Raw genomic sequence first — 22,236 nt, forward strand, 5'->3', positions numbered from 1 at the left:
TGAACAAAACAATAATGAGTTCTGAAATTGAGTAAGTCATAAAAAATCTTCCAACCAGAAAAAGCCCTGAAGCAGATGCATTTACAGCTGAATTCTGCAAGACATATAAAGAAGAGCTGGCACCAGTCCTACTGAAAGTATTCCAAAAAATCAAAAGAGAGGGACTTGCTCATAACTTATTCTATGAAGCCAACATCATTCTCATCCAAAACCAGGCAGAGACACACATAAAAAAGAAAACTTTATACCAATATCCCTGATGAACATAGATGCAAAAGTCCTCCGTAAAATACTAGCAAAGTGAATATAGTAGCACATCAAAAAGCTAATCCACCATGATCAAATAGGCTTTATTATTGGGATGCAAGTTTGGTTCAACATAAACAAATCAATAAATGTGATTCTTCACATAAACAGAAATAAAAACATAACCCATATAATCATTTCAATAGACTCATAAAAAGTGTTAGATAAAATTCAATATCCTTTCATTTAAAAAACCCTTAACAAACTAGGTATCAAAGGTACATATCTCAAAATAATAAGAGCAATCTCTGACAAACCCATAGCCAACATCATAATGAATGGCCAAAAACTGGAAGCATTCTCCTTGCGAACCAGAACAAGATAAAGATATTTACTCTTGTCACTCCTATTCAACATAGTATTGGTAGTCATATCCAGAGCAAGCAGACAAAAGAAATATAAGGCACCCAAATAGGAAGAAAGGAAGTCAAATTATCTTTATTCTCAGATGTTATGATTCTAGACTTAGAAAAACCCCATAGTCTCTGCCCAAAGACTTATAGATATGATAAACAACTTCAGCAAATTTTGTTTGAGTTAGTTTCGGAATACAAACTCAATGTGTAAATCTCAGTAGCATTTTTTACACCAATAACATCCAATCTGAGAGCCAAATCAAGGATGCAATTCCATTCACAGTCGCCACAAAATGAATATAATACTGAGAAGTACAGCTAGCCAAGGAGGTAAAAGATCTCTACAATAAGAATTACAAAACATTGCTGAAAGAACTCAGCGGCTATACAAACAAATGGAAAAACATTCCATGCTCATAGGTAGAAAGAATCAATATTGTTAAAATGGTCATATGGCCCAGAACAATTTACAGATTTGATGCTATTCCTATAAAACTACCAATGGTATTTTTCACAGAATCAGAAAAAAAAAATTCTAAAATTCATTTGGAACCATAAAGAACCTGAATAACCAAAGCAATTTTAAGCCAAAGGAACAAAGCTGAAGGCATCACACTGTGTGACTTCAAACTATACTACAAGGCTAAAGTAATCAACACATCATGGTACTGGTACAAAAACAGACATATAGACCAATTGAATAGGTTAGAGAAACTGGAAATAAAGCCACACACCTACAACGATCGGATCTTTGATAAAGCTGACAATAAGAAGCAATGAGGAAAGGACTTTCTGGTTGATCAATGGACTTTCTAGTCACTACATGATAACTGGCTAACAATATGCAGACGACTGAAACTGGACCCTACTTTTCACCATATATAGAAATTAACTTACGTTGGATTAAAGACTTAAAGGTAAAATCTAAATCTAAAACTTTAAAAACCCCAGAAGAAAACATAGGAAACACCATTCTGGACATTGGCCTTGGCAAAGACTCCAAAAAATCTCCCAAAAGGATTGCAAAAAACAAAGAAACAAACAAAAAACTTTGATAAGTGGGACTTAATGAAACTAAACCGCTTCTGCACACAGAAGAAACTATTGAGTAAATAGACAACCTACAGAATGGGATAAAATATTTACAAACTTTGTATTTAACAAAGGTCTAATATCTAGAATCTATGAGAAACTTAAACAAATCAACAAGAAGAAATGAACGACCCCCTTACAAATGGGCAAAGGACATGAACAGATACTTCTCAAAAGAAGACATACGTGTGGCCAGCAATCATATGAAAAAATGCTCTACATTACTAATCATTAGGGAAATGCAAATCAAAACCACAATAAGGTATCATCTCACACCAGTCAGAATGGCTGTTGTTAAAAAGCCAAAAAATAACTGATGCTGGTGAGGTTGTAGAGAAAATGGAATGCTTATACTCTGTTGGTAGGAATGTAAATTAGTTCAGATCCTGTGGAAAGCATTTTGGAGAGTTCTTAAATAACTTAAAATATAGCTCCATTTAACCTGGTAGTCTGATTACTGGCTATATCCCCAAAGGAATACAAATCACTCTACCATAAAGACATATGCATACGTATGTTCATTGCAGCAATATTAATAATAGCAAAGACATGGAATCAACCTAAAAGCCCATCAGTGGTGGACTGGATAAAGAAAATGCCGTGCAGATACAACATATAATATTAATACTATGCAGCTATAAAGAAGAATGATATCATGTCCTTAGCAGCAACATGGATGGAACTGGAGGCTACCCTGAGAAAATTAATGCAGTAACAGAAAACCAAATACTACTTGTTCTCACTTTTTTAAGTGGGAGCTAAACATTAGCAACACATAGACACAAAGAATGGAAAAATAGACATTATGGTTTACTTGAGGCTAGAGGAACTGGGAGGAGAGCGAGGACTGAAAAACTCCCTATTGGGTATTATGCTGATTGCCTTGGTGACCAAATTATCTGTATACCAATCCTCCACAACAGGCAATTTGCCCACATAACAAACTTGTGCATGTATCCCTTGAAACTTACACAAAAGATGAAAAAAAAGAAAAAGAAAATAAAAATCAAGGAAAAAAATTTACAGGCATACCTCACAGACATTGCAGGTTCACTTCCAGATCACCACAATGAAGCAAATATTTCAGTAAATATAAATAAAGAATTAACCTATCTAAAATGTCAATAGTGCCAAGGTTAAGAAACTCTGGTTTAAAGTACAGTATGTGCTTCATAAATGTATCCTGAGCTTGAATGAAATTTTATGATTATATGGAAAATAAGAGGAGTTAGTATCAAATGAGAAGTGTGTGCTATGAGTCAGGGTTACGGGCTTTATGCTTTCATGATACCTGCTTCATGAACGTATTCTCTAAGCTCATGTTTCTTATTCCATGATTCTTGATTACCTTTATTAATTAATTTTAGTAGCCATATTTCAGAGAAGATGCCATTGATTATATTCAAATAATCTCATTGAAGGAATTAAAACACTCTATCTGTATAAGAAATGCTACACTATTTCTCTTTATATAATAATTTGTTAATTACATGTCATATCTTTCATAAATATGAATCATTATATAAATCTACATGATTTATTTTATTTTCCCTTTTCCTTCTATATTTTGATGAAGTTTTTAAACCGTATTCCGAATATTAGAAGAAAGAGGTTTCTAGTATCAAGTCTCTCTAAATTAGAGACAAAATCTTGACCAAGTCGTGGAACTTTGCAGGTCTAAAGTTTTTCCTTCTCTAAAATAACCTTAGGATGTTACATAGACAATGTGTAGATTCTCTTCCAGTTATTATTTCTTGAACATTTGATGTCCTTTTATTTTACTCTTTATCCTGCCTTCATATCTGCTTGCTTTCTTCAAGGCTTTATTTACATGGCTACAGTTATTATCTTTATGCTTCACCCACATCTCATGCTTGCGTATCTCATATTCATCACCCAATATAGAAAAGAGCATCGGGTGAACAAATTCTGTTGCTGACATATAGTACTAGGACTCTTTGCATTGAATATATCCTGCTTCTTGTTCAGGGCTGTCTTATCAAATTTCAGTGGGTGCAATTCTTTTTTTTTTTAAATTATACTTTAAGTTCTAGGGTACATGTGCACAATGTGCAGGTTTGTTACGTATGTATACCTGTGCCCTGTTGGTGTGCTGCACCCATTAACTTGTCATTTACATTAGGTATATCTCCTAATGCTATTCCTCCCCCCTCCTAATTTTACCTCTGAAAATAACAATTCTCTCTCTCTTTTTTTGTTTTTTGTTTTTTTGAGACGGAGTCTCGCTCTGTCGCTCAGGCTGGAGTGCAGTGGCGCGATCTCGGCTCACTGCAAGCTCCGCCTCCCGGGTTCACGCCATTCTCCTGCCTCAGCCTCCCGAGTAGTTGGGACTACAGGCGCCCGCCACCACGCCCGGCTGATTTTCTGTATTTTTAGTAGAGACGGGGTTTCACCGTGTTAGCCAGGATGGTCTTGATCTCCTGACCTTGTGATCCGCCCACCTCGGTCTCCCAAAGTGCTGGGATTACAGGCGTGAGCCACTGCACCCGGCAGAAAATAACAATTATTGAATTGTTCGTTGTGAAAGCCCGGGTTGCCCCACGTGACATTTTGCTTATTTGTCATTGTGTTCTGATGCTTACTGGCCTCTTAGCACCTTGTTTTATCTTAACTCTCGGGCTTTTCAATTTTTCCTTAGGCAAGCCTCTTATTCTAGTGCTTTCTGTGATCATGGTTTTGCCCACTTTTCTGGCCTAATCAAGTCTGTAATCATACTGATTAGTGTAACTAAAAATTGATGAGCATTACAAGGATATGTTGTATTTATTGCACAATGCATAAAGCATTTTTCTAAGAAAAAACAAATGCTATATAGAATGGATAAGGCATGCTTGTTTTTGTATTATTTTCTTAGAAATCTTAACTTTGTTGCCTGTGGCCTTGGCAACTCAGAACTAAACCACAAAGCCACACTGGGTAGCTAGGGCCTTTCCTATTTGGACTTAGGACGCTGGAGTAATTTCATCATTTCTTTTCCTGGCTTCCTTCTGGCTCAGTATGAACATAAAATGAATATCAGCTGAACAATTGAAATATATAGTAGACACTGACCTGGGTTTTCTGAGAAATATGAAATATATGTGACAATCAGGAGTGTCCCCCTCATTCATAGATCTAGCATGATATTAATGCAAGGTATATTATAAAGAAAAATAGTTATGTAGGTCTATATTCGGCTTATTTAATTTAGAAGGGCATCTATTTGTGCTTAAGTTCTGAATATATCTGTCATAGGCAGTGAATAGAAAAAATAAAAATTATAAGAATGAGTAACATCCAACACAGTCAGCCAAACACGAATAGCAATCACTAAAGAGGCAAGGAAATTTGTAGACTGATTTTGTAAATGGGCACAACTCAAGTGTTTTGAAGCCTACCTCATTCTCTACTTTCGTACTTTGACCAAGACCCTGCTCTTTTCTGGGATTCAGTATTCTTTTTTGCCTCAATTTTCTGTACTTTCATAAACATTAGCAATCAATGTTTACCTACTGGAAAACAAAAACAAAGAACGTGAGCTCAAACTTGGTCAGTTTCATTTTAATAAATGTGTACCTGTATCATTTGTTCTCTAAAAATAACCATTCTCTAATGTTACTGTCCATCTTAAATTCTTCAATAGATCCCTCCATCTACAGAATAAAATTAACATTCCTAAGGAGCAAAGCATGCTTTGTCCATCGTCGTCTGATTGCTTTCTCTTTTTCTGTTCACATTTTCATCCTCCCTCTTCCTTGAACTTCATTATCCAGGTTCACTACTTGATTTAGTTCTAGTTACTTGTTTCTCATATCCAAGACTATACAGTCTTTAACTACTTCTAGCTAGAATTCTCTATCCTTCTCGATCAACTGCTTTATCTGGCTTCAAGATTCTGCTCAGGACTCACGTCCTCATGGAGATTCTATTTTCCTCTCCCATGAATCAACTAAAATGAACTAGGTATTCTCCTTCCGTCAACTGCACCTTCTTACTGCTTTATTAGCATATTCCTTACATGTTCTAACAAGTAGATTTTTATATCTGTTTTCCCATGAAGGTTTTGACCTCCTTGTGGTCAAATGTACCTTTTATTTTTCATTTCATTCTGGATAATTTAGGAAATGCCTGCAAACATAGATGTTTAATATGAAATACATTTTCCTCTAACAAACTTTATGTTCACCTATTTTCAGCATTCTGAATGTATGGCTGTTCCTTGGATCTAGTCATCATCCAGAAATTCTCTTCTTTCTAATGCTGAAATTCCCAACTGAAAAAATCTGTTTTTGTACTTCTCAAAATTGGTCTCTTCTTAGGCCAGGTCTTTGCCTTTCTTGCCATCTCTAGTCATTCAAGCCCTCTTTTTAGTATGTTAGCTTAACCAATACCTGATGGTTTGCCATTTTTAACACAAACACTAATAATCCCAACCTTATCTTAACAATTCTCTTAACCTATTGATACTAAATCTCCACCATCTTGCCATACAACTACTTAGATAAAAAAATCTGATATATAATCTCATATAAGTCATAATTATTGCTCGTGCATTTGTTATTCATTTTCATTTTCACATTAACCAAAAATTTCTGCTCTTTCAAAATTACATATATTTAAGATGTACAACATGATGTTTTGATACTTATATAGTGAAATGATTACTGTAGTCAAGCAAATTAATATGTCCATCACCGCACATAGGTTACTCTTTTTATCTTGTGAGAACATCTAAAATCTACTTTCAGCAAATTTTTATTGTACAATAAAATATTAATGATTATCATCCTCACACTGCACATTACATGTCTAAACTTACTCATTCTACATAACTGCAGCTTTGTTTCCTTTGACCTACATCTCCTTATCTATCTTCCACCCTGAACCCCTGATACCCATCCTTCTACTCTTTGTTTCTATATACTCAACTTTTAAAACAAGATTCCACATATAAATAACATTGTGTAATATTTGTCCTTCTGTATCTGGCTTAGTTGACTTAAAGATTCAACTATGTATAACCATGGCCTTCAATTTCAGTTGAGAACTCCCCCTTTCACCTCACTAGAAAATTAAGACCATTTAACTTCAACTTCTCTACTTTTTATCTCAAACATGTATTATATCTACTTATCTTCTTCTTCCTTTTTGTTTTCTTAGGAAAACTGGTACATTTTTATAGGTCTTATTCTTTTCGCCATGACTCTACGGGAACTTGTTCCATTAATTTACTCCCACTTCACTCTTTCCTTACTGGCCTCTTTCTTGTAAGCTACAAGTCTTCCTTACCCTAAAAATACCTTCCTGTGGTTCTGATTATCCCTGTACAGCTAGTCACAATCTTACAGTTCTCCTTATCTCCTCTTCTAAATTTCTCAGAAGGGCAGTATACATATGTTACTTTTAATTCCTCACAAATTACTTACTTCTTAACCATTTGGAGTGTATCTCAATCATCTGTGTAGCATTTCACTGTTGACCTCACTTTCTTCCTCTAGCAATGCAGGGTATCAAGGAAAGGAAGTGGATTCTGTACTCTCTTCTTCTTGATACTGTATTTTTTTTTTCCTATTTCCTTTTGCTATACCAGCCCCTGTAAAAGAAAGGATACTTGAATTTTGTTTTGTACAATTTCTTTTCTCACTTGATAGTCTTTCCCTAGAGACCTTCACTTACTCCTTTGAGGGGAGAAATTACCTTTAAAAATTATACTCGTGATTATTTCTTGAGTATCACATTTAATTTAAAACATCTTCTGGACACCTTCAAATTTACCACGTACAAGGTTTTACTCAGTGTTTCATTTGTAATTTCAGCCTGGTTTCATATTTTGATTTATAACATGGCTAACTTTTCAGTCACTCAGGCATAATATATTAATTTATTTCCCCAATTCTTCACGTTTCTCATATTTTAATGGGAGGTTTGTCTTTCTATTGCCTAAGATGCCCAGGACCATCATAATGTCTGTCTTCTTGAGATCATCATAATGTCTGTCTTAGGCTACTGCAATAACATCACATAACAACTTCCTTTACTAGGTTACCTGAGTTATTGTCATAAAGTCATAAAATCCAAGAAATTTTACAATCCATTTTTCTTTCAAATCTCTAATAGACTAGCTTCCACTGAATTATGTCACAGTGCATGCCTAACATTCACAGTCATCCATGATCTGATTCTATCAAACCTCTGCAATTATAACTTGTAATGTATGCCCTCTGAATATCCTCAAACTGGTATATTGCTCTTTCAGGTCCTGTGTTTTCTTCAGCCAAAATATCTATCCCCATTTAATCATCTCTCAAAATTCTACTCATTCTCTAAGGCTCAACTAAAAGAGCAGATCCTTAATGGCAAGCTCCCCTGCCACACACAGCACAGAGGCCCCACTTTTCCAATTCAGGCATAATTAAATTCTACATATTTCAACCAAATGCTACATTGATAGATAAATTTTATAAAAAATTATCAGGAGGTTAAAACATGGGCCCTGGGACTCACATGTGATCAAACAGAATCACATGTAGTCAGACAGATCTGAGTCCAAATGATATCTTTGCCATTAACAATATGGTTTTGAGCAAGTTACTTAACCTTGTGGCACCTCTGTTTTCCCAACCTAAATATGAAGAAGAGAGCTTCCTCATGATGTTCTTGTGAAGATTATACAAGATAATATCTTTGCTTAGTGCTTGGCAAAGGGTTCGAACTAAGCAAAAAATAACCATCATTAATATTATCATAATTATGCTTGACCTGAAAGGAGATAATCAATGTTAAAAGGTAAATAAAACTCCATGATACTTTGCAAAATTTTTATTACAGATTTACTGAGGATTTTGCCTGTACCAGCCACCCAGATTCCCTCTTCGAGTTGTTCCCTTACAGAGGAAAGTTTATTTATCTTGTGTATAAAATATTTGTTTTAACTAAATAATTTATTTTTTTTCCGAATCAAGTGGCCCTGGGAGAAACAGTTTGCCTCACATAACTAAGCTACCATCATGGACTTGTTATCTCGTCAGTTTCTTCATTTCAGCACTAAGAACTAACAACTGCTCTGGTTCACATGAAACTGTGGTCTTTGTGAAGCCCTGTGTGTCTCTAGCGTTCACATACAATTTTCCCACAACTGAAATCTCAAGGCCCCACTAGCCCCTAAAGAGACCTAATTATGTCCATAATAACTTGGGGACAGGGCCAGAGTGTCACTGTCCTCCAGTCATTGTCTTTTGTTATTGAACAATTGCATTTCCTGGACAGGTTTCTTTTATCAAGTTGTGAATTGTTCCCTTGTTACGATGATCCCCAGAATTTCTGGGGACCTATAATAGGCGGAAATCATTTTCTAATCATGTGGACTTCTTGGAATTGAAGCTCACCATTGATCTTATTTCAAACCACAAAATTAGCATGTCGTTAAATATAGTATATAAACAGTCACAGAAGCTGATGGGTCATCAGCCGTCCAGCACTACCTTCACTTCTCTTCAATCTTGGAAAAACGGTATGCATTTTAGATACAAATTTGTTGTATTTTCTCCTAACCATGTATTTCAAAGTAGCTCGAGCTATAGAAGGGACATAGTTACTTAAAATATGGTGTTTGAAATAAAAGTATTTAAGGTAGTACTGAGATTATTTTTAACACTTAGGCAAAAAAAGATAGAGTGCCCAGAAGAATTTGGTAAAAAAAATTGCAATGACATATAGCCTTCATGAGTTTAAGAAAATATAATAACTAATTTTATGTATGTATATATATATTTTTTAGTATGAGGCTAGTTCATAGTTAATATTAAAAGGAGATTCATTTTTTGAATTAATCTTCCAATTTGATTTAGCATATCACAGTCATAAAAATAAATATACTTAAATTATAGTATGGGTAGATAAATAATTACTGGAAAAGCTTTGTCCAACAGGTAGTTTACAGCAGTAGCATACTGAGTCGAGAAATGAGGGAATGGTATGGGGGCATTTTCTACTTTAAATGTTTATAAACAATGTTTTTAGAAGAGTTTACTCATCAAACTTGTCTAGAGCCTCAAACTTCCCAGTTTATTATATAGTTTGTAATTTCAAAACAATATTAAAATGAGACAGAAATACAGAATTAAGTTAAAAAGAAACAATGTGGTTTACTGTGTAAGAAAATTCTTAATGGAGTAGAAAAGACTTGGAAACCATAAACAAAGATAATAGATGATATAAAAGAAAAAGTAGCTTAGAGCGTACCAGTCGATAATGAAACTCTGGCTTAAAAATTAGTATATAAAAGTATATTAGTATGTAGTATATTTATAGTATATAAATGAGTATAAAAACTAGTATAATTAGTATTAGTATATATTAGTATATTAGTATATAAAATTAGTATTGTAATTATATACTAGTATATAAAATTATTATATATATTAGTAGATTAGTAATAAAATTAGTAAAGTTTATATTACTTATAAAATATAGAAAATGCTGTGGGATCTTCCCTATGTGTAATTATATATAATAGAGTGTTATATTCTGTTTCTGAACCCTGACATAAAAAATTTGGAAACTTACAGTGGTCTTAGGCAAAGTAAAATTAATAAAAATTAATTAACATTCATAAAAAATCTAGAATAAATATTTGTTTTCTGTAATAGAGAGAATTATGTTCAACCTCCAAATATTGAAAAGAACATTTCTCAAATAAATTAGAAAGTTTTTTCATGAAGCATTTTTAGTTCAAAAATTGAGTTCAAAAATTGGGTTTCAATATCTGAGAATGAAGATTTGAGTGGCAAGTAATATTGTGGCACAAAAATTATTTTTAAATAAATTATAAACAATGTAAGAACACATAACAAGGAGACGATTTAGTATATTTTGGTCAAAAATGTTAACATATATTTCACAAGAAGAGGTAGTCCCAAGCTCGGCAGTGGGCAAGAGGCCCCGACCTCTTGGCAGATCATCAAGAGAACCGTGTGTACATTTTAATACAGAGAACAGAAGAAGCCTAATGTGTAATCTCTAAAGTCATGTGACATAAAGGAGAACAGACATTATTAGCTATGTGGGGAAGATGGATATAAATGGAGAAGAAACAAACTTAATGGTACAACAAAGTCTCTGGATAGTGACATAAATAGGAAAATGTTAAAATGAAAATCTCAGTCTTATTGGGAATGAGGAGAAATCATTAAACTAAAATATTCATGGTAACTGTTTAGTGAAAAGAAAAAGGGTAAAAATAAAATGTGACTTTTTTGTACACATTTTCTTGATCAGTCTTTTCCAGTAGAATTGAGGCTCCATGAGGGAGTAATATCAGGACTGTAATATTTTGTTCATTGCTGCAGTCCTGGTCCCTAGACAGTGTCTGGCAAGAACAGATTCTAAAGAAATATTTTTAAGTTAATGAATAAATCTTTTTTTAAATTTTATTTGTCTTTTTATTATTATTATTATTATTATTATTATTATTATACTTTAAGTTTTAGGGTACATGTGCACAATGTGCAGGTTTGTTACATATGTATCCATGTGCCATGTTGGTGTGCTGCACGCATTAACTCATCATTTAGCATTAGGTATATCTCCTAATGCTGTCCCTCCCCCCTCCCCCCACCCCACAACAGTTCCTGGAGTGTGATGTTCCCCTTCCTGTGTCCATGTGTTCTCATTGTTCAATTCCCACCTATGAGTGAGAACATGCGGTGTTTGGTTTTTTTGTCCTTCCGACGGTTTGCTGAGAATGATGGTTTCCAGCTTCATCCATGTCCCTACAAAGGACATGAACTCATCATTTTTTATGGCTGCATAGTATTCCATGGTGTATATGTGTCACATTTTCTTAATCCAGTCTATCATTGTTGGACATTTGGGTTGGTTCCAAGTCTTTGCTATTGTGAATAGTGCCATAATAAACATACGTGTGCATGTGTCTTTCTAGCAGCATGATTTATAGTCCTTTGGGTATATACCCAGTAATGGGATGGCTGGGTCAAATGGTATTTCTAGTTCTAGATCCCTGAGGAACTGCCACACCGACTTCCACAATGGTTGAACTAGTTTACAGTCCCACCAACAGTGTAAAAGTGTTCCTATTTCTCCACATCCTCCCCAGCACCTGTTGTTACCTGACTTTTTAATGATCACCATTCTAACTGGTGTGAGATGGTATCTCACTGTGGTTTTGATTTGCATTTCTCTGATGGCCAGTGATCCCATTTGTCAATTTTGGCTTTTGTTGCCATTGCTTTTGGTGTTTTAGACATGAAGTGCTTGCCCATGCCTATGTCCTGAATGGTATTGCCTAGGTTTTCTTCTAGAGTTTTTATGGTTTTAGGTCTAACATTTAAGTCTTTAATCCATCTTGAATTAACTTTTGTATAAGGTGTAAGGAAGGGATCCAGTTTCAGCTTTCTACATATGGCTAGCCAGTTTTCCCAGCACCATTTATTAAATAGGGAATCCTTTCCCCACTGCTTGTTTTTATCAGGTTTGTCAAAGATCAGATAGTTGTAGATATGCGGCATTATTTCTGAGGGCTCTGTTCTGTTCCATTGGTCTATATCTCTGTTTTGGTACCAGGACCATGCCGTTTTGGTTACTGTAGCCTTGTAGTATAGTTTGAAGTCAGGTAGTGTGATACCTCCAGCTTTGTTCTTTTGGCTTAGGATTGACTTGGTGAGGCAGGCTCTTTTTTGGTTCCATAGGAACTTTAAAGTAGTTTTTTCCAATTCTGTGAAGAAAGTCATTGGTAGCTTGATGGGGATGGCATTAAACCTATAAATTATCTTGGGCAGTATGGCCATTTTCACGATATTGATTCTTCCTACCCATGAGCATGGAATGTTTTTCCATTTGTTTGTATCCTCTTTTATTTCATTGAGCAGTGGTTTGTAGTTCTCCTTGAAGAGGTCCTTCACATCCCTTGTAAGTTGGATTCCTAGGTATTTTATTCTCTTTGAAGCAATTGTGAATGGGAGTTCACTCATGATCTGGCTCTCTGTTTGTCTGTTATTGGTGTATAAGAATGCTTGTGATTTTTGCACATCGATTTTGTATCCTGAGACTTTGCTGAAGTTGCTTATCAGCTTAAGGAGATTTTGGGCTGAGACGATGGGGTTTTCTAGATATACAATCATGTCATCTGCAAACAGGAACAATTGACTTCCTCTTTTCCTAATTGAATGCCCTTTATTTCCTTCTCCTGCCTGATTGCCCTGGCCAGAACTTCCAACCCTATGCTAAATAGGAGTGGTGAGAGAGGGCATCCCTGTCTTGTGCCAGTTTTCAATGGGAATGCTTCCAGTTTTTGCCCATTCAGTATGATAATGGCTTGGGTGTGTCATAGGTAGCTCTTATTATTTTGAGATACATCCCATCAATACCTAATTTATTGAGAGCGTTTAGCATGAAGGGCTGTTGAATTTTGTCAAAGGCCTTTTCTGCATCTATTGAGATAATCATGTGGTTTTTGTCTTTGGTTCTGTTTATATGCTGGATTATGTTTATTGATTTGCGTATGTTGAACCAGCCTTGCATCCCAGGGATGAAGCCTACTTGATCATGGTGGATAAGCTTTTTGATGTGTTGCATAAATCTTTCCATACATATTTATAACTTCTTTATGCCTTTTGAAAAATTCAGTACTGTAAATGGGACTTTTTTAAAAGTGAGGATAGAGTTGTTAGCTGAAAAATCTGAATAGCTGGCAATGAAGTTTGGAATTTGAAAAATGAGAATAGCAAGCCGGAATAGATTTTGACCTCAGTCATATGATATAACTTCTATTTAGTATTTATTCTATTTATTTTCTAAATGCAGACATTTTTGTTATACATTATCTTTTTTTTTTTTTTATAAAAAGTAACCTTATCTAAATAAGGAAATATATCCAATTGACCAATCTTCCACCATTCCATTTTTTCTCCATTCACAGGACTTAGTAGCCATGAAGGTCCTCATCCTTGCCTGCCTGGTGGCTCTTGCTCTTGCAAGGGAGGTACGTGCACAAGAAAAAATTCCTCAACAATCAAGAAATAGTGGACTATATGCCTATTTGTAGAGAATAACATCACCAACATTTTTTACTCTATAAATAATGAAGAAATTCATGAGAATTCTCTTGGCTTCTATCAAAATCATTTATATTTACCCACTGTCTCAACAGTTTCCTATAGTTCCCCAAATGCTTCCTACACCAATGTGCTGCTAGTCACTAAAGAAAAAGCAAACAAATCAATAAGTAATAAAAAATCATAAAAATGGCAACAAAATATAATATTGCATAAATACAACTCCACAGATTCTCACCCTAGATAAATACATCTTATTCCAGTGATAAAATGTATATATACCTTATAGCCTAGGGCACTGGGTCAAATCCTCTGTCTGTCTGTACAATGACATCCATAGGATGAAGTACAGACACAATTATAGTCATGATCATAAATATATTTATAATAATATAATAAAAAATATTTAATACAAATTAAAATGACTCTTCTTTTACCCATAAAAACTGTCTTTAATAAATGTAAGATAAAAATATATTAATAAAAATTACTAAATATAGAAGACATTGAAATAATTACCTTTCAAACCTCAAAAGTCATATAACATTTTTTATTTCCCAAATTTGTGAAAGAGATAGCTCTGCATAAGTGATGTAAAAATTAAGTAGGATACATGTTTAACAATGAGTTAGCTATAGAAATTGAATTTTTAAACATCTTTTCAGAAGGAACAATCCAATGCATCCTCTGAGGTAAGATTTATTTTTAGAGAAAATTTATGAACCGTAAAATCGTAAAATTCTCTAATAATCTAGAAGATTTAGCTGGTTGTCAATTTTTTTTTTTCCACAGACTGTAGAAAGCCTTTCAAGTAGTGAGGTAAGTTAACATTCTATCCAATTTTAGAATAGTAAAATCCTGTGCTATTTTTCTGTGGTGTCACATCATGGCAGTTAAGCTAATGCAGCTATGTTAATGACATATAAGTTCTAGTATATATTTCCTTTATATGTGTTTAAGGACAATAAGTATCTGGATAATACAACATTCTAGAACTTTCTAAATTGGCTTGCTGCTTGAAATTGTGTTATTTTGTTGGTTTTTTTTTAATGAACCATACAGTCCTGTTTTCTGCCTTGAGCTCTCTTTACTCTGAACTTATTCACCTTAAGCATATATTGACGGCCTTCTATGGTTCAGACATTGACTAGGAGTTGTGGTACAAACTGAAAAGTTAGAAATGCTAGTGATAGTTAAGAGCTTGCTAAGTAGTAGGTAGGCAGATGTGCAAAAGGACACATTTTATAATTACAATAGCCACTTTAGTAAATAAGTGAGATTTAGTGTAGTCCTAAATCTACCTGAGTCAGGTAGATATTTATTCTTACACCACTCTTCCTGGGTGTGTGATCACTTGATAAGTAAATGGTACATCAATAGACTCTGTCTCTTCAGAAATGTTATATGATCCTTAAGGGAAGTGTTTAACTCTTACGACTCATTTGAAGTGATCATAATGTATCAATTGTTATTAGAATATATTTTCAATGAGTATTTCCTTTTTTAAAAATCAGATGGGGTTTCAGAGATCATTTGTTGTCAGGGAATGAGCATGGTGGTAGAGAGAAAGCATCTATTAATTGCTTTTTTTTGTACCATGTCCTTCCTGACTGCATTCATCTGACTTTCTTTTACATAACAAGCTTATATAGAACAGTTTAATATATAAGCTTTAATGATTATACAAATTTATTAATGATACTATCAAATAATTAATGCCTTTATTTCCTGACTTATATTGCAAAGTAAGAATTGTTAAAATTAAACCTAATTTTATTTTATATTTTTCTGTAGGAAACTATTACACAATACAAGGTAAATTTTCACATTTAAAATGTATGTATTTTCAAAATTTCCTCTTTTAATTTTTACAAATGGTAACATATCTTTATATATGATTTATCTTTAGCAGGAAGTTGAGAAGGTTAAACATGAGGACCAGCAGCAAGGAGAGGTAATTTGTTAATGATAAGTATATGTCTAAAATTATTATAAAGTATAATACATACAAAAATATTTATAATGTGTATGTTGATTCTAAAGAATGATAATAAAATAAATGCCATATACCCACCAACCACTGTAAAAATTAAACATTGATAAAGTCAATATATTTTCTAGGATATGCCTGCATTTTTAAACTCATAATTAATTCCTAGAATATAGACTAAATACATAACGATATTACTAATGGTATATCTGTTTTCAACAAGTACACATTGGTGGGAACATTTTCAGGTTGGGAACTATGATCCTCTTATTCTCAAGGTGGATATGGTAATGAAAAGGTGTATACAGCTGGTAAAAAAATCTATGCAAAATTCGTCCCGTATTGCCTTTATTCCCATATGGACAACACAAAATCCAATTAAATTACATTTATGGTGATATGTTTACCCAATTATAATTTTCAGTTGCTTTGTGTATCAATGAATTGTTTGGAGTCACATAAAATATTTTTAAAATCAAATTTAAGCAAAAAAATCGATGTCTCTTGAAAGACTCAAGAGACTATCATCTCCCAAGGGAAGGGATGCAAGAATTTGGCCGGTGTTAAATTACTTCCTTAGATTAGCCACAAATTAAGACTGATTTTCTTTTTCATCAAACCAAAACAAAACAAAAATAAACCTTGGAATTGTCCCTCTAAGTCTTTTTAAACTGATCTCTTTTCACTGTATGAAAACAATTTGGTCTACTATTGGCACAACTGTGTTGAAAAATAAATTCTCTCTGAAGACCAAAGTGTACAGCTACAGCTATCCAGGCAATTCAGAAAAAGATTAAAAAAAATGTTTCTGAAATTTCCAAACATTGATTTCACTTTGGCCTTTGGAGTTACCCATGAAGTGAGTGGATTAAAATTTTTCAACAGTTTACTCATTTTTCTTCACATGACTCAAGATAATTTCTTAACCAAAATAAGTGAAATATTTTCTTCCTCTCTTTTTACTCATTTATCATTGTCTAAAAGAGAGAAATGAGTTCATTATGAATGGCAATTACAGCTTAATCAAGGACTCAAAGATTCTTTTTCCTTCTTTCCAGGATGAACACCAGGATAAAATCTACCCCTCTTTCCAGCCACAGCCTCTGATCTATCCATTCATTGAGCCTATCCCCTATGGTTTTCTTCCACAAAACATTCTGCCTCTTGCTCAGCCTGCTGTGGTGCTGCCTGTCCCTCAGCCTGAAATAATGGAAGTCCCTAAAGCTAAAGACACTATCTACACTAACGGCAGAGTGATGCCCATCCTTAAATCTCCAAAGATGCCCTTTTTTGACCCTCAAATCCCAAAACTCACTGATCTTGAAAATCTGCATCTTCCTTTGCCTCTGCTCCAGCCCTTGATGCACCAGGTCCCTCAGCATATTCCTCAGACTCTTGCACTTCCCCCTCAGCCCCTGTGGTCTGTTCCTCAGCCCAAAGGCCTGCCTATCCCCCAGCAAGTGGTGCCCTACCCTCAGAGAACTGTGCCTGTTCAAGCCCTTCTGCTCAACCAAGAACTTCTACTTAACCCCACCCACCAGATCTACCCTGTGACTCAGCCACTTGCCCCAGTTCATAACCCTATTAGTGTAAGTCCAAATTTACTGACTTTGCTGTTTCATTCAAGATGTGTACGTGATGGTAGAATAAAATAATAAATGTAGAGTAAATGAACAAAAAAACAGTTTAGAGAAGTGACTCTTTTTTATTATTATTATACTTTAAGTTTTTGGGTACATGTGCACAACGTGCAGGTTAGTTACATATGTATACATGTGCCACGTTGGTGTTGGTGTGCTGCACCCATTAATTCATCATTTAACATTAGGTATATCTCCTAATGCTATCCCTCCCCCCTCCCCCCACCCCACAACAGGTCCAGGTGTGTGATGTTCCCCTTCCTGTGTCCATGTGTTCTCATAGATAAGTGATTCTTAATGCTTACCTATACAATAGAATCACCTGGAGAACTTTTCCCCACAAATCTCAATGCCTATGCTTACCCAGAGATTCTGATGTAATTGTTCTGGTTTTTCGTGTAGAGGAAACTGAGTGTTGAGAAAAAAACTATTGCATGAATTCTGATTTAATTTTCTTTTGAGAATTCTGATTTAGATAAAGTAATTAAGGCTTACAAAAGCCAGAATTAAATTTAATAATATGATTGCATTTGGAAAAAAAAAGCTAAAAAATGTTCTGTCATTTTCCTTGTGCACCTCTATTTTACACAAGCCTTACTTCACATCTTGTTTTTGCTATAAGTATATATGAAGGCAAAAGACTGAGATGCTTATTTCACTACTTACAACATTCTTAAGGCAAGTTTTCTTACTAAGAGGTTATTTATTTATATATTTGTATTTGTTTATTTTTAAGGTCTAAGAAGATTTCAAAGTTAATTTTCCCTTCTCATTTTTGGTAAGTTTTGGGAGTTTGGAGATTAAATTGATCATTTTTATACACGATGTCTTTTTACATTTAATTCTCCTAGAGAAGCCCAATACAGTGAAAATTTCATACATACAGGAACGTTTTTTATTAATTATCAATTTAATGGTTGACTATCATTTACTGACCTGAAACTATCTATCTTTTGCATTTCAAATAACTTTAATTTTATTTATGTGCTCTTGACAGATTTGACTGGCTTGCTTTCAAGGGCCTGTATACTTACATTTGATTATAACTATTTTTTTTTTTTTTTCGTTTTTCATTCTCCAGAGTTTTCATTTTTATTTATTTTTAATTATTTATTTATTTATTTATTTATTTTTTATTTTTTATTTTTTTATTATACTTTAGGGTTTTAGGGTACATGTGCACAATGTGCAGGTTTGTTACATATGTATCCATGTGCCATGCTGATTTCCTGCACCCATTAACTCGTCATTTAGCATTAGGTGTATCTCCTAATGCTGTCCCTCCGCCCTCCCCCCACCACACAACAGTCCCCGGAGTGTGATGTTCCCCTTCCTGTGTCCATGAGTTCTCATTGTTCAATTCCCACCTATGAGTGAGAACATGCGGTGTTTGGTTTTTTGTCCTTGCGATAGTTTACTGAGAATGATGTTTTCCAGTTTCATCCATGTCCCTACAAAGGACACGAACTCATCATTTTTTATGGCTGCATAGTATTCCATGGTGTATATGTGCCACATTTTCTTAATCCAGTCTATCGTTGTTGGACATTTGGGTTGGTTCCAACTCTTTGCTATTGTGAATAGTGCCGCAATAAACATACGTGTGCATGTGTCTTTATAGCAGCATGATTTATAGTCCTTTGGGTATATACCCAGTAATGGGATGGCTGGGTCAAATGGTATTTCTAGTTCGAGATCCCTGAGGAATCGCCACACTGACTTCCACAATGGTTGAACTAGTTTACAGTCCCACCAACAGTGTAAAAGTGTTCCTGTTTCTCCACATCCTCTCCAGCACCTGTTGTTTCCTGATTTTTTAATGATGGCCATTCTAACTGGTGTGAGATGGTATCTCACTGTGGTTTTGATTTGCATTTCTCTGATGGCCAGTGATGATGAGCATTTCTTCATGTGTTTTTTGGCTGCATAAATGTCTTCTTTTGAGAAGTGTCTGTTCATGTCCTCTGCCCACTTTTTGATGGGGTTGTTTGTTTTTTTCTTGTAAATTTGTTTGAGTTCATTGTAGATTCTGGATATTAGCCCTTTGTCAGATGAGTAGGTTGCAAAAATTTTCTCCCATTCTGTAGGTTGCCTGTTCACTCTGATGATAGTTTCTTTTGCTGTGCATAACTATTTTTAGGAAAACAGAATATATATTTATTTTACTTTTATGGAAATACATTTGAGCTTTTGTCAAAAGCCTATTTGCATTTTTATTTCTAACCTAGCCTTCATAAAATTTGTATTTACTTAAAATTATCTTTTAATTAATGAGTTAAAATTACTCCAAGTGTAAAGGTTAAAAAGAGGAGAGAATAGCATTGCAATTCTAAGATATAAAGCCTTTGGGGATTATGAAATACTAGACATTTCACTGAAACAATTTCAAGTTCACTAATATTTGGTTATATACAAACTTTATATGCCTCCAAACCACATCAGAATGCATTTGCAAAACAGTTTCTTTTGTGAATTAGTCACACCAAAGTTAAAAGTGAAGAGAGTTGAATAGTTACATGTTATAAAAAAACTAATTATGTATTTGCTCTCTATTCCGCAGAATTGACTGAGACTGGAAATATGATGCCTTTTCCATCTTTGTATCATGTTACCCCAAATTAAGTATGTTTGAATGAGTTTATATGGAAAAAATGAACTTTGTCCCTTTATTTATTTTATATATTATGTCATTCATTTAATTTGAAATTTGACTCATGAACTATTTACATTTTCCAAATTTTAATTCAACTAGTACCACAGAAGTTCAATATTCATTTGGAAATGCTACAAACATATCAAACATATGTATACAAATTGTTTCTGGAATTGTGCTTATTATTATTTCTTTAAGAATCTATTTCCTTTCCAGTCATTTCAATAAATTATCCTTAAGCATATTTCAGTTGTTCTGTCCTTTTTTCAAACCTAATCGGCCCCTTTATTGTTAACTTTGATTTATTATTGATGTTCAAAATAACCCTGGAAGAATTCTTTGAAATTGAATAGAATGTTTTGAATTGAATATTAAAAGATATCAAAAAGTGGAGGAAAAGAAAAGATGCTTTTATACCTCATTTGCTATAGAAAGTTGTGGGTTATGCCTATTTTCCCAGTGTCATTATTATAGCTATGCTTTTCACTTTCAAAATGATCCAGCATTGGATGTTAAATTTTGTGGTGACCCTGGGAAAAAAGCTTTAAATGTGAAACCTGAAACACAACTTGCCACAGGGTAGCTACGTGATGCTGTAAGAGCTTCAATTTCCACAAGGATAAAATAGTGCAAAGAATTTTACTGAAGATTTGATCACATATTAGTAACACAATGAGTGTACTGTATAGTACATGATAGATGATCCCTATTGCTCCACATTGCTGACACTGCTTATACCACAGCACCACAGTGTTCTAACAAATCAAAATGAACTGGGTAATGTGGTGTTAGCCAGCAACGCTGAAGCAAGTAAGGGATGTGAAACTCTGACAGCCATTAATTCTAACTGTGAAGTAGTTGTTTATTGTGATTGATTTTCTCTCTTTCTGTACCAACTCCTCTACTTGTACATTCAATTATATCTTCCTGAGTTTATGCAGTGACTCATGTATAGCAATTATCCCATCTTTCTTATATTTCCAGTGTTTCCCTGGCCCTTATTATAACATAAGCATCATGGGAGACCTGCTTATACTATAATATCTCCCATCATTAAAGAACAAACCTGCATCCTTAACACTGTACCTCCAAACCTCTCCCAATTATTTAGATTACTTTATATCAATTGTCATACTAAAGCAACCATAGGGTTGTTTCCATATCTCATATCTTATTCTATTATTAACCCACTCCAATCAAAATTTCATCCCCCACTGAAACCACTTCTTTTCAAGGTTACCAATAATTTTCATATTGCTAATTTGTGTTCATTTTACCCAACCTCTCAGTGTTATTTGGTAGAATTTGTCATCTTTACTTCCTTGAAACATCATTCTTCTTTTCATTTGAAATCCTTAACCTGATAAACCCTTGGTTTCTTCTTTAATTCACTAGACATTTCTCAGTCTTCCTTCTTGTATTTTCTCCTTTTCCAAATCCTTAAGGGTTGGAGTACCCTAGAGATTAGCCTTACCCTGGCTGATCCTGTTCACTTCCCTGGCTTTAAGTACATTCTTATGCTAAAGACTTCCAAATCTCTATCTCCAAACTTATTTCTTTTGTGAACTCAAAACTTATGCACTCAACTGCCTTCTTGATCTCCGTATTTAAGCATCTAATTAAAGTCTCATACCTGGCATGGCCTAGCATAGCTTTTAATCTGAATCCAGTCCCCAACATGATCTTTAATCAATCTTCTCCACATCAATACATAGCTTTACAGTCTCCACTGTCATCAAAACTAAAAGCTTAACAGTCACCATTGATTTATTCTTTTATCCTTGTTCCAGGTTGGATAGTGCCCCTCAACATGCCATGTCTTTCTGGAAGCTCATTATTTGGAAATAGGTTAGTTTCAAATATAATTAGTTAAGATGAGATCATACTGGAGTGATATGGGCCCTTAATCCAATATAACTGTTATTCTTATAAGAAGAGACACAGACAGAAACATAGGGGAGAAAGTCATGTGACAACAGAAGCAGAGATTGGAGTGATGCATCTACAAACCAATAAATACCCAAGATTTCTGACAGCACCAGAAGTTAAAAGAAAGGCAAGAGACAAATTATTCACTAGATTATTCAGAGATCATGGACCTATCAACACTTTATTTTGAACTTCTAGC

The 22,236-nt window shown here is 34.3% G+C and overlaps 1 protein-coding gene across 3 annotated transcripts; it reads left to right on the forward strand.

Moving 5' to 3' along the window:
• Positions 1-9,216: 9,216 nt before the first annotated feature.
• Positions 9,217-20,352, forward strand: CSN2 (casein beta). Of its 3 annotated transcripts, none has more exons than XM_032164366.2 (8): positions 9,217-9,264; positions 13,690-13,752; positions 14,618-14,644; positions 15,620-15,640; positions 15,735-15,779; positions 16,874-17,404; positions 18,192-18,233; positions 20,016-20,352. In XM_032164366.2, the coding sequence occupies exons 2-7, from the start codon at positions 13,702-13,704 to the stop codon at positions 18,195-18,197; spliced, it is 681 nt and encodes a 226-aa protein (XP_032020257.1). In that variant the 5' UTR covers positions 9,217-9,264; positions 13,690-13,701; the 3' UTR covers positions 18,198-18,233; positions 20,016-20,352. The 3 variants fall into 3 exon arrangements, with proteins under 3 accessions (XP_032020257.1, XP_032020266.1, XP_058285947.1); XM_032164375.2 differs by having other exon boundaries at positions 15,738-15,779; XM_058429964.1 differs by lacking the exon at positions 15,735-15,779.
• Positions 20,353-22,236: the final 1,884 nt, after the last annotated feature.

This window comes from Hylobates moloch, unplaced genomic scaffold, assembly GCF_009828535.3.
Source record: "Hylobates moloch isolate HMO894 unplaced genomic scaffold, HMol_V3 SCAFFOLD_2, whole genome shotgun sequence".
Lineage (NCBI taxonomy): Eukaryota > Metazoa > Chordata > Mammalia > Primates > Hylobatidae > Hylobates > Hylobates moloch.

Excerpts from the sequence above, each read along its gene's own strand:
- CSN2 (XM_032164366.2), top strand. The coding sequence starts at position 13,702 with ATGAAGGTCCTCATCCTTGCCTGCCTGGTGGCTCTTGCTCTTGCAAGG. Across the intron at positions 14,645-15,619 it reads AAAGCCTTTCAAGTAGTGAG|GAAACTATTACACAATACAA; the intron begins GTAAGTTAACAT and ends ATTTTTCTGTAG. Across the intron at positions 15,780-16,873 it reads AGGACCAGCAGCAAGGAGAG|GATGAACACCAGGATAAAAT; the intron begins GTAATTTGTTAA and ends CCTTCTTTCCAG.